Source organism: Dasypus novemcinctus, chromosome 5 (assembly GCF_030445035.2).
Source record: "Dasypus novemcinctus isolate mDasNov1 chromosome 5, mDasNov1.1.hap2, whole genome shotgun sequence".
Taxonomy (NCBI): Eukaryota; Metazoa; Chordata; class Mammalia; order Cingulata; family Dasypodidae; genus Dasypus; species Dasypus novemcinctus.
The window spans coordinates 53,294,362-53,312,343 of NC_080677.1; the positions used below are offsets into that span (position 1 = coordinate 53,294,362).

At 37.9% G+C, this 17,982-nt stretch overlaps 1 protein-coding gene across 1 annotated transcript in view; it reads right to left on the reverse strand.

Annotated features, from left to right (window-relative positions):
• Positions 1-335: 335 nt before the first annotated feature.
• Positions 336-17,982, reverse strand: part of UMAD1 (UBAP1-MVB12-associated (UMA) domain containing 1) — a 270,163-nt gene continuing 252,516 nt past the window's right edge. The window contains exon 4 of the mRNA XM_012529602.4: positions 336-2,275. Within this exon, the coding sequence (XP_012385056.1) occupies positions 2,018-2,275 (258 nt within the window). The 3' untranslated portion in view covers positions 336-2,017. The remainder of the gene's footprint in view (positions 2,276-17,982) is intronic.

Genomic DNA, 17,982 nt, shown 5'->3' on the forward strand with positions numbered 1-17,982 from the left:
TTGATTTCTAATGTTTCTTTCAGTTTTATACTACTAAGACTGACAGGATAAGTAAATTAAAACGGTTATTTTCATGACAGTTTTGTTAAAAATAAGTCAATAAATTGGTCCTTACTAAATTTTGTGATCATGGGGCTCTGCTCATGTGATTTCTCTCAAATCTCTCCAGTTTTACTGAGCTGGGACTAGTGATCTTACCATTTTCAATGTTATTCCTTAAAAACTTACATGTAAGAAATGTCATACTTTTCTCTGTGATATATAAAGTATATATTTAAATCTTTGTCCCCTAAAAATCTAATTTACACCAGATACAAATAATGCAAAGGAAACCATTTTTCCTGGATCCAAAATAATCAAAATATTAGTTTATTCTTATTCACATTTATTTAAATATAACAATTTTTCTAGACAAATGAAAGTATCGCTAAGCATATTTATAACATGGTAGAAATAAATATAAGTGAAATGTAAAAGCACCATAGGCAAAATTTTACAAATGTATTAGACAAATTGACTGCATGCTTACATTTAGCTTTAAGGGCACATTAACATTAACAGGGTATTTGAAATGATGTGATTTCAGAAAAACTGCTATAAAATGTTCACATTTGCACCAGTAAATGTGCATGAGTAAGTCATATTTCCTGGACTGATGTTTTAGGAAAGCTATGCAAAAATCTAATTTAATCATTGACCACAAAAGGTAACTTTATTTGCAAAGGAAACATATTTTTGTCAATCAAAATGTTCCTTTAACTTTTAAATAATATAGCACATGTATCAAGAATATGGCACATTTATTAAACAAACATGCATAACACATTAAAACTTGAACAATTCACGTAACTTTATGCACAGAATAAACAAATTGTATCGCTATTAATCAAAACAAACGTGATTTGAATTTTCCAGGGCATAGAAAATTCTCCATCACAAACAATCTCTTCCCTTTACAATTTATTGGCCAATGGTAGTTCTCTTCTGTTTGAGTTGGAAAAAATACTGGATATTCAGGAACTAAAAGTCACATCTAGGTGTTTTGCCTACTCTCTAATTGGAAATGAGTTGATTTCAGTTTTTCTCGCAGTAAAACATTTCCATCTGTGTTGTGGCCAACAAATTTCTAAATAAGGGTGTTATCAGCAATAATATGTAGCATCATGAGATGTTTTTCTTTAGGAGGCAGAGAGGTTGAAAAGGAAATGTAGCTCTCTTCATAAACTGGGAACATATGTGGTAAGGAGAGCAAATGCCAACTGAGGCAGAGGCAGAGAAAATCCTTTGGAAAGCTGGTGAGAGGGCAAGCTCTAAGTTGCAAAAAGGCAGAGGACAAAGGCAGGAACAGAGGACTCATGTGACATGGAAAGGACAGCCTTGGGATTAAGAAAAAATGTAATTTGTCACTCAAAAGAGAAAGCATCTAGAACAGTTATGGCATTCTTCTATCAACAAGCTAGCCCTGCTTTTTTCAACAAGTTTTAAATTTCCATATCAATATGTCTAAAATCAGGGCTGAAAAAATTAAGCTATCTGGCACTTTCTTTCTGAATTCATTCGGGAACACGATGGAAGAAGAAAGGGAATAACGATAAGTCAAGCTTCCTCCAAACTGGAGAAAAAAAGTCACACTCATTCTGAGTGCAGACTTCATAGCTGTGGTTACTAAGAAAAATGCCATAGTTCTTTTTCACAGTTCTTCTAAGATTAATTTGAGGTGTTAGATTTTGAGAGGTCAGTTGAAGGAGTGTACTCCTTTAATAAAAACCTCGATAACCTAATTTTCATATTTGCTATTTGGGAGAAAGGAAGTAGAAATTAATTTCAATTTTTAAAATACAAATATACTTTATTCTAAAAAAAAATAGCACAAGGTATGCATTATTATTTTCTTTGCTTTATGATCCTTGCCTTTCTGAGGGCCTTTAAAGAGTGAAATGGCAAAGAACATCACACAGGTTAAATAAAATAGGCAAACGTTTTTAAAAAGCACTTCAGGTGTAAGTAGGCGTAAAGATTATGAATCACAGAGCACTGAATTTTCCAGAGTGAAATCATACCAAAACCGCGATAGGTTTTCACTGACATCATAGGAGAGTAAGTGGTCGGGAAGGTCGCCCATGGTGCCCTGCACTGCCAGCACGTGCGGAGCCAAGGTGAAGGGGATGTCGCTCAGGAGCTCGGCCATCAGAGAGCTGTTCTCCAGAGTCTGGCCTGCCTTGTTTTCCGTCTCAGGACCTGCTACAGTCACACCTGATGATTTTCCTTTGCCGGTCTAAAATACATATATATTTGAGATATTTAGACCTTATTGGACTATGAGGTTTAATAATGGCAAATGGGGTTTTCATACATCAAAACGATTGAGAAATGTGGAATACATAAATATTTCCGGATTAGAATGAGTTATACACCTTACTTGAGAAACATGTCTATCCAAATCTCAGTTAGGCTTGAAAATGAGTGGCCCCTCAAATATGAACTGGCATACTTGCTATTTCCTTAGCCCAGCTAATGCTTAAAAAGTCCTCCCAATCCTATTTGTTCTTTGAGGTTCTGCTGGAGCCCCAGCTTCTCCATGAAATTTTAAAATTTTATTTTTAAAGAAGCTTTAGATTACATAAATGTTACATCAACAATATAGGGGAATTCCCATATACCCCTCCCCCTCCCATACTTTCCCACGTGAACACTATCTTTCATTAGTATGGTACATTTGTTACAATTGATGAACACATATTGAAGCATTGCTACTATGAACTACAGTTTACATTATGATTTACACTTTGCACTGTACAATATTATAGGTTTTGACAAAATGTATAACAGTCTGTATCTGTCATTGCAATGTCATGCAGAACAATCTCAATGTCCCCAAAATGCCCCATGTCACACCTATTCTTTCCTCTCTCCCCTCAGAACCTCTGGTGACCAATGCCTTTATATGATTGTTACAAGTTCTTCCATTGCTAGAAAAATAATGTCTACTTTAGTCCAAAGCTGCATTCACCCCTTATGTCTGACTGTTCATTCCTCAATCTTGAGGATTTTGCAGTGGTGATACCCACTCTGTTTCTGGTTGAGAGAGGGCTTAGATTCCATGAGGTAGATGGATGGACCTGTCTTGCTTGCAGTTGTAGATACTCTGTTTTTTGGAATGGGTGTTGTTCATCATCATCCTTTTGTTAGTTGTCCTGGGCAAGTCCAGTGAACTGGAGATTAGGTGTTGCAACTCTGCTGAGATTCAGGGTTCAACCAGCACATGAACGACTGAAGAATCAAGTTTCTGGAACTTATATTTAACAAATATAGTGCTAATTATAGGTTCAGATAAAAGGGGCAGAAGAGCCATGTGTAGGGAAATTATAAATGAATCTGTTACACTGGGAAACATATATTCCAAGGTAAGACGCACTGACAGGGTGCTGAATCCCACAGATTGTCTGCCCTGCTTATAGTGTCTAGATGACTCTAGAGCCCTTAGGAGCCCCACTGTTTGAGGTACTTTTTACGGTGGCAGTTAGTGAGATCCTGATGAGACATGCATAAGCATAACCTCTGGAATGACTTCCCAACTCACTTTGAAATCTCTTACCCAAAAAAATTTATTTGTATTTAATATTTCCCCCTTTTGGCCAAGGTCTCTTTCAAGTGCATTGTTAGTTGAAGCCTGTAATAATCCCTCAAGGCCAGGGAGGTTAATCCCTGGGAGTCATGTCCCATGCTGGGGGGAAGGCAGGGAGTTTATTTGCTGAGTTTGGCTTAGAGAGAGGCCACATCTGAGAAACAGGGAGGCCCTGATGAGGTAACTCATAGGCAATATATAATACTAGGTAAAGTTTCAATTTCACAAGAACAAGGCTCATAAATATAACCATCAATATCAAGGGCTTAGCATACTGATCTGTCCTTCACTAGGCACTGCCCATGTACTCTAGGGATTCTTGCCACTCTATTAGAGAATGTAGCAGGACTCCCCAGGATGGGAATTCAATATTCTTTCAGTTATTGTGTGAGTCTCCAACTACGTCCATGAAATCTTATATCACCAGAGTCCAAAGTGATGTGCTTCCCAGGATACTTCTGGGGCAAATTGCCTAGGATATTATTTGGTGTTTCTTATGCATGTCCTTGCCAACTGCTGTTTCATATGCATATGTCTTATCTCCAATTAGACATTGAGGTCCTTGAGGGCAAGTGATCTTTTTGACATACCTTGTATTCCACTTTACCATAACATAGACTTGAGAATTCACCTCTAATGTGTACCATGAGTACTGACTAATTGCCTTTCACTGGAACAAACATGTTATGTTACAGAAATGATTCAAATTAGAAAAATTAATATATCGAATTCAATTTATTTAAAATTTGTATCCCTTACATATACTAGTTTACCAAAAGACCTGCATTAGGATATTCAAAGGAGAATACATCGCAAACCCAAGACTGGAATATCCATCAATAGAATGGATAACTGAGTATATTTATAGAAATGAAATTGAATGATCTGCCACTATAAGTAGAGGCTAAAACCTAATTGAAACCAATTTAGGCAAAAAAAAAAAAAAAAAAAAAAGATACCACCCCCCCCCCATCTCATGCAGATTAAAAGTTCTAAGTCCTTACAAAGGCTTATAAGACCCTTTGTGATGGGCCTGTGTTACCTCTCTGACCTCAACTCCAACCACTCTGCCCTTGCTTACTCCACTCCAGTTCCACTGGAAGCCTTGGTGTTGTTGGGGCACCCAGCCTGCTTCTGCTTCAGGCCCTTTTCAGTTCCCATTTCCTCTGCCCAGTAGGTCCTTCCCCCAGATATGCATAGGGCTTCCTCCCTTCCTTCCTTCCACAAGTTGACCCAAATGCTAACAAATGAGGCCTTTCCTGACCACCTTATTTAAAATTATATATTGCCTTCTTGCCTGCCCCCTCCAACACTCCCTTTCTTCCTTTCCTGATTTTTTCCTCTCCATAACCCTTAGCACCTTCGTATATACTATGTAATTTACTTTTTCTGCTTATGGGTCCTTAAAAGCTTAAGGAGGGAAGCGGACGTGGTTCAAGTGATTGGGCTCCTGCCTACCACAGAGGTCCCTGGTACAGTTTCCAGTGCCTCCTAAAGAAGACAGGGAGCTGGCATGATGGGCAGGTGCAGCAAGCTGATGCAATGAGATGGTGCAACAAGAGACACGGGGAAAAAAACATAATAAGAAACACAATAAAGCAGGGAATGAGATGGCTCAAGTGATTAGGTGGCTCCCTCCCACATCGGAGTCTCAGGTTTGGTTCCTGGTGCCTCCAAAGGAAACAAGGAAGATGAACAGACACAGCAAGTGCAAACAGTGAGGGTGTGGGGAGAAATAAATAAAATAAATCTTACAAAAAAAAGCTTAAGGAACTTTTTGATTCTCATATTCACTGCTGTACCCCAAGTGCCTACATTGGTGCCTAGTGCTCAGTACATATTTGTTAAATGATGAAAGCAGACAAGGTAATTGCTGGCATGGAGTTTATAGGCTAATGGTTAAGAATACTGATACATTATTTGCCTTTAGTCCAGAAGAGAGTGATTTTCTGCATAAGAAATCTGAATTTTGCACAGTACCAACTCTTCTGTTTCTGACTTTTTTCATTCAACATGATGTGTATGAGAGTCATCTATATTGCTGCACATTGGATTAAAAAATTTTTGAAGAATGTGTTATTGCAGAGGAGACATCTTCTGATTGATGTCTTAAAAGGCTAACTGGTTGCTTATTAAGAGTAGACATTTGGGTAGGTGAGCAAGGAAGGAAGCAGGAAGACACTGGGAATGAGGGATGATGATAGATGAGGGGAGTAAGAGTAGAAGCGAAAAATGATTAGATTTTGGCTAGGCTGTGAAGACAAAGCCAATAGGATTTGCTGAGAGAATGGATATGGCATAAGAGAATAAGAGTAAAAGTCAAAGTTTGGGGCCTGAGTAATAAGGACGGAATCCCAGTTACAGGGATGGGAAAGAGAATGATGAGAGCTGGTCTGGGCAGAAAGATCAAGAGTTCAATTTTGGGGGAGTGCCTGCTTCCCATGTATGAGGTCCAGGTTCAATCCCCAGTACCTACTGAAAAAAAAAAACAAAGTTCGATTTTGGACATTGGAGATATCTAACAGACATTCAAATGGAATGTTCAGTAGGCACAGAGATATAAAGTAGAAAAAGTCTGCTTGGTGTGTGTTCAAAAGGGAGGGAGGGAAGGACAAAAGACAAAAATGAGACCAATTCCTTCTAGACATTATGCTGCTTCAAAGGGAAAAAGAGACATGGGTTGGTAGCTGGAGAGGGATGTGCAGTCTAGAGAGGTTTCCTTTGATTTTTGCTTTTGTTTTTTTAAGTTGGGAAAGACAACGGTAGTTTATATGCTAATAGATCAAGCCCATAGGAAAGGAAAAATTCACGGAGAATGGACAGAGAAGGAACTGTTCTATATACAAGGCATCCCAACACCTAGAAGAGGAGCCCTCAAGAAATATTTGTTTCATTAATAATCTTGTGGCAGTTTGATATTATTGATGAATTCCAAAAAGAAATATTATGTTTATAAACTGGCCTGTTCCTCGGTGCATGATACCCTTTGACTGTATTAAATTCAGAGGTTTCATTTTTACTTGATTAAATTTAGATTAGGGCTTTGAATTGGCCAGTTCAGTAGGATGCTGAGTTCCCACCCCTTTAGTGGGTGGACACTCTCACAGAAAATGACACAACAGAGGAGAGAGCATAGTTTTGACGCTGGAGCCCCGGGGAGAGAGCTAAGCCGTTCGTTTGACTGATAGTTTATAGCTGGCCTTGTGAAACGAGCAGAACAGCTGAGCCTGGAAAGGGACAAGCCCTGGGGAGAAAGATAGCTGAAATTGGAAGAAGCTGGAACCATGCAGCCTTAAGAGGGAGACGAAGGCTGAACTCTGGCAGAAAGCAGCAGCCATCTTGCTCCAACACACGGCAGAAGACATTGGTGAGGGAAGCGGCTTATGCTTTATGGCTTTGTGACTGTAAGTTTCGACCCCCAAAAAATACCCTTTATAAAAGCCAACAGATTTCTGGTACTTTGCACCAGCACCCCTTTGGCTTACTAATACAAACCTCGAATGAAAAAAGCAACCAAACACATTCCCATCAATAGTGGTCTTAAAGCTTCATTTGAAAAGAAAACGCCTGAGTATTTTCTTAGGACTACAACTAAAACAAATGTAATCACATGCTGTCAAGACAAAGTTTATTATAAAGATCCATGCATACAGTGGGCATATATTGCCTCCAGAAATCTAACTGGAACTTTAGAATGCTAAGTATCCTAGGGTCAGGTATCAGTGAGTAATGACTCCATGAAATTCCAACCTCTCTCAAGGGTTTCACCATATACTGGCTAGTATGGAAAACTGTACAGATAATTTGGATGTACCAATAAATAAAAAAAAGATTACATATGCACCAGGGCTTTGATTACCATTGGGCAGCAGGGCAGAGTGGTCATGAGCACAGATACTAGAGCCAAACTGCTTGGTGCCGATGCCAGGCTCCTGCTTACTAACTGGAAAATGACCTTCTCTTTGCCTCAGGTTCCTTATGAGCCCAGTGATTGTACCTATTTCCTAGGATTCTCATGAGGATCAAATGAAGTAATGTTTGTGATTAGAACAGTGCTTAACACATACCTAAAATAAGTGAACAAAAACTTGAGGATTGTCAGATCCCACTGGGCTTTTGGTAAAGTCCATTCCTTTTGTTGCTGTCATTCACTGATGGTTCAGATAATTGTACCTTCCCTTTCCTCAAATAGCCTGTCTTCTTTCTTAATCCCATTTGCAAATATTTCCTAGATCTGTTACTCATCCTATACTCAAACTTTCTTCCCTTTCTTCCTTGTACACAGAATGTTTTTCCTATTTCATTAGCTAAATTATCTCCTTTCTTAAATGAAAGCATTCCTGAAATCTCACCTTGCATAAAGAGGAGATATATTACCCATAGCATTTTGCTTTCTAAGTATCTAATTTCTAAGGCTTAACTCTCCAGCAGCAATATTTTTTCCTTTGTTCATGCCTTTATTAATTCTTTCTTTCATCTGTCAGAGCATATTTTCCTTGAGGACAAGACTACGTCAAATTACAAGGAGTACAATTAAGGAATAGAAACATGCAGTTTAGTGTTCAAGTTCTCCTGATAAAGCCCAAAGGGATTGCTTCATCCACCTGGGCTTGACTCACTATTCTGTAAAATGTATGGTGAGGGATAAAAATTTTTTTTCATGATGATGATGATGACAGTGACGACGGCAACGACAACAACTAGCATATATATTGAACCACTTAGTTTGTGCCAGCTGTTTAAAAATATTCACTTATTTAAGTCCTATAACAACCCTGTGTGGTATGTACTATTTTTAGTCCCATGTTTCAGACAAGAGGATACTAAAAGGTTAAGGAACTTGTCCCAGATCACACAGCTGGGCAGCAATGGAACGCTCAATCAAACCCAAAGATCTCTGATGATCTACATTCTAAATTCTAAGATTCTGCACATTTCAGACATGCATTGGATAGATTACCTGACTGAATGAACAAAGCTTTAAAATTTTAGGGGATAGTATTAGGAAACATGACAGTTAGTAAAATTGTATATGATGACTTAAGTTAGAAGGAAAAAAGACTAATTTTTTTACCTTTGGGAAGAAAGGGCTGAGAAAACCATTAAGATGACAGATCTTAGACTGAAGAGAGATGGAGAAGAAACTGTTGTTTAAAATATATTTATCCTTGGAAATGATAATCTGGATAAAGCCATGGGAGAAACACCATGGACAGTGAAATAAGATCATCTATGAGTTTATAACTGTTGAAATTGGGAGATAGGAAGGTACACTGAGAATGCACTATACTATTCTTTCTACCTTTGTATGTGTTTGACATTTTCTGTAACAAAAGTTTTTTATAAATTAGTTTAATTTAAAAAATACCATGGACAAACTATTCCAGTAAATATCTCCCAGAATGATTTGAATTTCAGCTGTGCTGTATGAGTTACTTCAGCATCTTTCTCTTACAGTTGGCTATAGTACAATGTTCCAGTCTCCAAGGAGGCTGTCTGCCCTCTTGGCAGCAGGGTGAGTGCCATGATGCAGCTGCTGTTGGCATGCTGAGCGCTGAAAGGGGAGGAATTATAAGGCACAACGAGGGTATGCCACAAAGAAAATGTGAGTCAGGATTCAAGGACCCCACACCCGCTCAACCTGCTCACTAAGTATCCAGCTTGGCAGCCAAGGGAAGCCGAGGTGGGGGCTGAGTGCTGAAACAGGTGCATGAGTTCTGCAAAAGGCAGCCCTCTCCCTCAGACACAAAGTCTAGCAGTTTTCATTTGCATAAGAAAATGGGTCTTGAAAGGGAAGAATTAGGATGTTAACTACAATGGAACAAGAAGAAAAGAATCAATTAACCTTTTGCTTAATAGCCAAAATTTAAAAAATTACTTCAAATAAAATATTCATAAAGCATATTTGTTATTTTTATGATTCATCCTGCTCACAGTAATGCTGCTATGGTTATATTCCTGAGTATAATGCCCTTCACATAATATAGCTTTTTCAAAACAGTGTTTAGCCTTACATGGTTTAAATATGAGTATACTACATCAAGACATTTTTAAATCTTAGGGAGCAAATAAATTTCCTTATCTGTACCATTACAACAAATAAAATTTACAATTAATTAGTTGTTTTCATATGTGTGCATAAAATTATTTCATGTTCGTCAGGTGTTTAAAAAAAAAGGGTACGGACACATTTATCTTCTGTTCCTCACATGCTATTAACTTTCAAATAATTCAAATAAGTTTATAGGCACTATTCCTCCCTTTCTTGCAGAGGGGCTATAGAGATTCATGAGGTTCAATCTGGAGAATCTTCTAAGAGCTTAGGAAAAAACACATTCCAAAAATATAAGGGACAAAACACTTTCCAGTAAAGACTTAAAAATGTAGTCACTTTCCCAGAGCAACAGAAGGTTAGTGGCATCCCTGTCAACCTCACTCTTGAGCGTTTGAAAGCAAGAAAATGCAGGCTTAAGAATAGGACAACTACATTTTTCCTGGCACAAAAGCCCAATAACACCCATGAAATCTATTAGGAGGTGCCAACTTTACAAACCCTCTTATAATTGGAGACCTCATCTACTTAGCCATACCCAATTAAATTATGAATATTTTATTGGGTATGAAAATCACACCAATATTTGACATCTTTTAAAACCTCTTTTTTTCCCTGCAAACTGTGTCACTGATAAGTAGAGATAAAATAGTGTCCCGTAAAAGCAAAATATTGATGCATTAAAATTTAGAAACCAGTCTTAATCAAAACAGCAATAGAACCATTAAAAAGAACATATAACCAGGTATAAAACACTGATCTAACACTTTCAATTTACATGCAAAGAAGGCAGCTATATCAAGCACATTTCTAGGAAATGAGTTATACTAAGGGAATATCAAGCTCTGGTTATCTATGCCTTTAAATTCTAATGCCTATAAATAAAAGACATGTTCCTTTGAACAATAGCCTGAAGAAGCAACACTGTCACTTTATCTCCCCAGATAACTATCCATTCTATTCTGGCTTCAGCTGGTATCTGCTTGCATTACATCAGCTTCTTCTGTGTGTTTGTGTGTTTGTGTGTGTGCACATGTGCACACGTGCTTGGTGGGGGAGACCGGGGTCAAATTTGAGTCCTACACATTAAAGGACAGAGATTAGGAGAAGGTTATACATACAGTGGCAAGGTTAAAGCAGAACTCAAGCATTTTTTCCCTAAGAAGTTGGAAGCTAATAAATTTCTGGCTAGCCATTAAAAGCCTGAAGATTGGTCTCTTGCACCTATATAAGTTGACTTTCACTCAGGAGACACTGCATTGCAAAGGCAGAGACTATTTCTTATTTTTTCTGTAGATTCTCAGAACTTGGGGACTAGAACTAGACTTAGAATAGCACCTGCAATAGTAAGTGCTCATTAAATGAAACCTTCTGACTGGTACAGAAATCAGTCCTCTTGTTCTCTCAGACACATCTTGCTCCAGGACCCAGACACTCTAGGCACACCCAAATTAGACTTTAAGAGATTGAGGTAAAATTCACCTAACACAAAATTAATCATTTTAAAGTATACAGTTGGGTGGCATTTAGTAGTCACAATGTGTGCAACCATCATCTCAATCTAGTTCCAAAACATTTTCCTCCTGACTTGATTTTTAAATTGAGGGGATAGGCCAAAGAACCAAGCAAAAACCTAAAACACTTTACCACTACTACAGATAAATTAGACAGGAGAGGAGCCAATGTGGCTCAGCGATTGGGTGCTGGTATCTCATACACAAGGTCCTGGGTTCAGTCCTTGGCCCTGGTATCTCAAAAAATAAATAAAAAGTGAAGCTAAAATTAGATAGGAAGAAAGTGAATTCATTGAAACCCTATGTTTTCCATGTGCCTCCTCAAGGTGGCCAGTATCCCTTAGGCATTAGTTTCCCTGAGAAGTGAGGTGATCCTAATTGGAGGAGGCTATATTTGAGAAGCAAACTAAAGAGCATAAGGCAGAAAGTCGATATTTTCCTCATTCCCTTCCCTCTTCCAGTCTTTGTTATCATTTTAGTTTACATTTTGGCTCATGATTTTTTTTAGTATTTGTTCTCTTTTCTTTCTTTTCCCTCATACTTCCACCTCTTTCTGCTTGTCTTCCTGCTTCTCCTATCTTCGTTTAAAAAGAAAAACAAGTTCTCCTGACTTCCTCCTTTTAGAACACCAGCTGAATGTATACAAGTAAAGAAGGGGAAGCAAGCAGGCTGTCAGTGGCTTCTGTAATCTGTTCCATGTATTCTTGGAAAAGTGGCTTGTCTGAAGCCGGAAAATCTTCTGTACTAGCCAGCTACAGCTGTGGTACAGTGGAAAGAGGAAAGAGAAGCAAACAGGCAACAAACAATGTGTTCAATATGGGATACTGTTTCACACTGGTTTTGAAAACAGAAAAGGCTGTTTTAGTCATTTTTAAAAACCATTTGAAAACTTACTTTATAGAAATTCATGGTTCGGGGTCCCCCTGTCTAGATTCCTGCAATAAGCTGTCCAGAAATATATTTTCCCAGGCAGTCTTCACCCCCATTTCATTTTTCACCTCTTCTCTCCTTTGGCCCTACGTCACCATCTTCCTCCTCCCTGTCACCAGGAGGGCTTACCTCCTTAGAGAAAATAAGAGCCATCAAGTGAGAATCTCCTCTAGGTTGTCCTGCCCTGCCCCCAGATAATCTCCATTTATATCCATCTGTACTTCCCTCCTGCCACAAAGGCACGCTGCCCTCCTCCTATAAAGTTCATGCCTTCATTTGTGCTTCAGATCCATCCTCAACCTTCCTTCAAGGCCAAGGCTTCATCACTTATGAGTTGCTGCTCTCTCTTCACTTTATTCTTTCCTGCTGCTGGCTCTTTTTTTAGAGCCAGGCTTTCCGAGACCATTATTAACACTCACTGCCTGCCATTCACTCCTCACCAACGGTATCTGCCCTCTGTCTCTCTCCCTCTACTGACACTGCTTTTGCAACAGTTGCTAATAATCACTCTTTGGCTAAACCCAGAATATGTTATACAGCACTAATCTTGTATAACCTCTTCCCAGCACTTAATACTGTTGACTCCCTCTTTGAGTTTTTATTTCTTGGCTTCTTTGCCACTTAGTTTTGCCTTCTATCTGTCTAGCTGGTTACTCTGGTCTATTTCTGAAAATGATGGTGCTCTTTAGGATTTCATTTCTGTTTCTTTACTCTCAACACTTTTCTTTGGATAAATTTACCTACTGCCCTCCTTCTACATCCCCCAAAAAGTAAATATATATGTATAGGCATATATATATCTACACACGTATCAATCTCTAGCCCATATTTCTTCCTATTCAATTCCTATTATTTAACCTCTTTTGGACATTCCACAAGCATCTTAAGCTCAATCTGTTTAAAACCGGGCTCTCATCTCCTTCCACTACCTTCAAACCCACCCCAAACTTAATGCTCTTCCAAAAGTTTCTGTAATGATTAAGGGTACCTACAGAAACATGCATCACCCTGGACTTCTCCCTCTCTTTCACTTCCTCCATTCAGTAAATCACTGAGTCTGACTGATTTTGATGTTTTTAATATCTTCCCAAATTCATCTGCTTCTCTTCATTCTCTTAGTTCAGGCCACTATAGTCTTCTACCTGGAATGCTGCAATAGTTTCCTGCATGTAAACTTGCTTTCCCCATACTCCATTCTCTCTGTGACTATGGTATCTATTAATGAAACACACTCTCTTCTTTGCTTAGCACTCCTGAGTGCCTATGGAGAAAAGACCATACTCCTTATGATCTTGCCTTGCTTATCTCTCCAATTTCTTCTTTTACTACCATACCTTAAACTCTTTACTTTGCCCATACTGAACTGCTTGCTTTTATTCAAACTTGCCAGGCTTTCTCTTTGGCACTGAGCCTTGGCACATTCAATTATTTTCGCCTAAATTAGAATATTCTTCTCTCCTCTTCTATTTCCTTCATCTTGTCAATTTCAACTTGCCTCTCAGGACACACTTCAGGCCTCTTTTAGAAAGATCTACCCCTGTCCATATATCTCTCACCACACCTACACTGGACTGTAATTCTCAGTCACCCCTACAAAATTATGGGCTGCTCAAGGCCAAGGACCATAGCTTTCATCTCCATTTCCCTAGCAACCAGCACAATGCCTGGCTCACGTAAGGCCATCAATATCTGTTTACTCAAAGACAATCTAAATTTCTTCATAGACTTCATATACAAATATATTCAGAATAAATTAGAAATTATTACATTGCATTTCTATTCTTGAATTCATTTATATTTTTCTAACAAGATTTTACCAACTAGTTTTCTCATTAACGCTAACATGGTAAAGAAGAGAGGGTCTAAAATGTAGGTAGAATTTAAACTGGTCTGAGACTTCAGAGCTACATCTATTTCCTTAGGTCTGTTTCCTTTAGAATGAGATGTGTTCACTGACTTTCCAAACAAACAACTTTACAACCATGGCTTCCAAAGGAAGTTTAATATGGTCCTGTTACAAACTGTTTGGGAAATAGTTTTACTCTAGACTAGGGGTTCTTAACCAGGGACCCATGGACTCCCAAAGGGTCTGTGGAAAGATTTCAGGGGGTCTCTGAACTTGAATTGGAAAAAATCAACTTATTATCTTTATTTTCTCTGACCTCTGATGTTGAGTGTCAAAAACTCTGACAAAGGGTCCATGGGTTTTTACCTGTCTGGCAAAGGGGTCCCGTGAAACAAAAAAGGTTAAGAATCCCTGCTCTAGACCCACTTTCTCATTAGCTGCATCTACTTCAAACCTCCTCTAATCAAGCTAACATACCTCTTCTCTCCCAGAAACCAGTATTTCTCTGCAGCCATATGGCATAGCCTGGAGTGGCTGCAATGTAGCTTACAATTGGGGGTGGGCATGAGGGACAGGACCAGGGCAAGGGAGCAGGATTAGGTAAGCCATGTAAAGGGAAAAGCTGCAGAGATGAGAGTAGTAGGAGGCTAAGAGAGGGCGTGGATGAGAAGACTCCATTATGTAATTCCTGTTCATTTCTAGTAAAGCAAACAGCCTCCTTCCTACTACCTTGTTGTCCATAAAGAGGGATTTTCTCTAAGCATCTCTGGTCTCCTGTCCCACCCCTTATTCCTTCCCAAGGAGATGGAATGAGTTACCTGGAGTTGGTGATGAGAGCCACAGGCCCATCTTATTAGATGGGGGAAGCTAAACCATTCAAGGTCCTGGGTTCTGGAAAGAGTCTCTCCTCCTCTTTCTGCCTGCACTGGGGGAGACAACAGACTGGGAAAAGAGTGTCTGCTGGGCTGACTTAAAATTTCCCATTCAGACATGGGCATTGTGAATGTGGAGGTCCATTTTAGCTAATGCCCCAAGCTGCCTCTCCCAAACTAGGCTGTACCAGTCAAAAAGGGGCTATCTTGTTTCTTTGTCCAAGGACTCTGGTCTTATTTCTCCATTGGGTCAGCATGATGTGAGGACAATGGGAGGACGAGGGGTGTCATTTATTAGGCCCTCAAGATCCCACCAATTTCTACTTCCTTAAGCAACTCCATTAACACCAAAAAAGAGAGACATATTAACCATACCAAAAATAAATGGCAGGCAAATCTTAAATGATCTGGAAATGAAAAACAGAAACTGAAATTTTAAAAAACTTGCATGCCTAAAACACTCTATGAAACAATGTATTCCTATGATTTTATCAGTTTCATGGCAATAGATGTTGGCGATCGGAAAAGTTCTAATCAGAATCTTAGAAAATGACAACTATTTGTATAGTGCCTTATGCAGTTTTCAAAGTACTTTTACATATGTTATTTCCTTTGTGACTCATACCCCAGTAAACTTGGTAAAGAAGCTATCATTTCAATGCTCATTTTCCTAGGCTCAGAGTTTAGTGACTATCCAAGGTTACACCATTAGTGACTAGCAGACACTTATACTTAGGGTCTCTTGACTTACAAGCCAATGCTCCTCCTTCCATGCTCTGTGTCAGTGACAGTCACATATATAGAGAATAAAAGAAGCATGTATTCCTTCTATCCAGACACATGCAACCTATATATATAATCTATAACATTAGCAGTCCAACCTGGCTGGGGCAGGAGATTTTTGAACATTGAATCAGCCATATTTTAATTTTATGCTTTATATTACAATTTCATGGAAAATGTTTTTCCAACGTCTACTTATAAATTATGATTATTTTCTTTATGAGTCTAAACAAGCTAAACCAGTTAAATGAACCGTTTAAGGAAAGGCCAGTATAAAAGAAACTAGTTTTTCAACTTATCTGCCTGGTTTGGTTTTTAAAGGACTTAAATTTAACAATATCTCTATGGACAAATATCATCTGGAGTAGAGGACGAAAGTCCAAAAACACAGGCCATAGAAACAGAGTTTAAAGTAACAGTTCGACCAAACATCTTATTACTAGGTAAATCCATGCAGCTGGCTACAATATGTAATAGCTTGGAAAATTAAAGCATCTAATTGTAGACAAGGTTACAAAATGGCTTAGGATTTTATGCACGAATTCTTCAAGCTTATTATGTACCCCACAGGTCTGGACAATTTGATATCCCTTATTAGTCACACTGGATTCTACTTAACTTCCCATTTATATAGCCTTATTTATTTTAAATATCTATTCAACTTCTTCAGAATGCAAGGTGATAAGATTTTTTTTCCAGATAATGTCAAAGGAAAACAATGAAAAATGATCTTGCGCATCCCCTCAGAAAGCTGAATATTAATTATACTCGAATGATTTTCTTTTTTGTAAAACAATAAAGTAATTCAACATCTGCATTCACAATAAGAAAGGAAATGGAATATTTCTATTTTTAGAGCTTGTAAGAACACATAAATACTTAGCCATTTGCTTTTATATTATTAGATACATAGACATCATTTATATGATATTGACTGAAAGAAAATGAATAGCAGAGGCTACTCATAGGAATACAAAGGAGAGTAAATCTAAAAATGCAGTAGCTACATACTGGTTTCTTTGGTGTGTACTTTGATGGGATGAACATTTGATATACTCATAACCTAAGTATGATATATTTTTAAAGAATAAACATTTGATATTGCTACAAGCAATAACGAATGTAATTACTTCATGCTAAGGCTATTGTTTGAGGACATAAAGTGCATCTGTTTTGCTGGTCTTAATTTACACTGAAAAGCTTTTGCTTAGTTATTTGTATCCACTATTATAATGTAAAAATATAAGGATATAATTCTTAGTTTGTGCATAGAATTATCATGTCCATAGTCAGAATTCAGACAATGATCTGTTGGATCTCATGATAACCCTGCATATAAAACATCTCTCTAGTCTGTTTCCTCTAGTTAAAATAAAAGAATTTAAAAAAAAATTCTTTAAGAAAGGGGAAAGTACTGTGTAAGAAAAGCCTTATTTTCTTTGTAATTTGAATTTGATGTATAGAATAGTCCACACACTTGGAAACACTGTAGTTGGTGAAAACACAGTAATGTCTTGGACAGCCCATTTTCATATACAGATGAGAGTGAAAGGAAATGTGTCACATCAAATTGAGTACAGAAATTATGATGGCGGGCTAATTAGATAGAGGGCATCTGAGTGATAGTATTATCCACACTTGCTGCACCTAAACCAGAACTCCACTAGAAAAACAATGTTTGGCAAACCGAAGAGGTGAGCAGAAAGCTGTCACTTGACCTTGGATCTCATTTGCAAAAAGGCTGTATTTCAAAATAGAAGATGGGGTTAGAAAAGAAAATACAGCTGTGTTTTATCCACCCCAGTGTGAGAACATAAGGGGTCATTTAACATGGCAAGAGGCTGAGTCCCTTCGTGGAGCACACTCAGAGCCCAACGAAAGGGACGTGCTATTAGTTTTTCATATTTTTAAGGACACTATTTTTAAACTAGAATAAGATCAACTTGGTAGAAAAGCTGGGAAACAACTCTAACAAGATTGCCAGGATTCACTGAATATAGAAATGTAAGTATATGGAGAAAAGGTAGCAAAAGCTTGAAATGAAAAAAACATTAAATATTATTCCTGCTTATTTTGAATTATAAATTTGTTTTGATATGATACATTTGTTTGCACAATATTATAATGTACATTTTTCGTGGTTTTAAAAATTCTCATTAAAACAAGACTTACCAAATTAATATTTGATGAATCAGAATTTGGAATATGATTTACACCATTTCAAACTTGATTAAAACAGCTCCACAATCCCTAAGACTGTCCAACTACATTAGAACTTGATGCCAAAATTTTTCTGTGCTTTATTATAAGGGTACAAGATGTTATTACCTGCTCTTGGGAAAACTCTATCCAATAATATA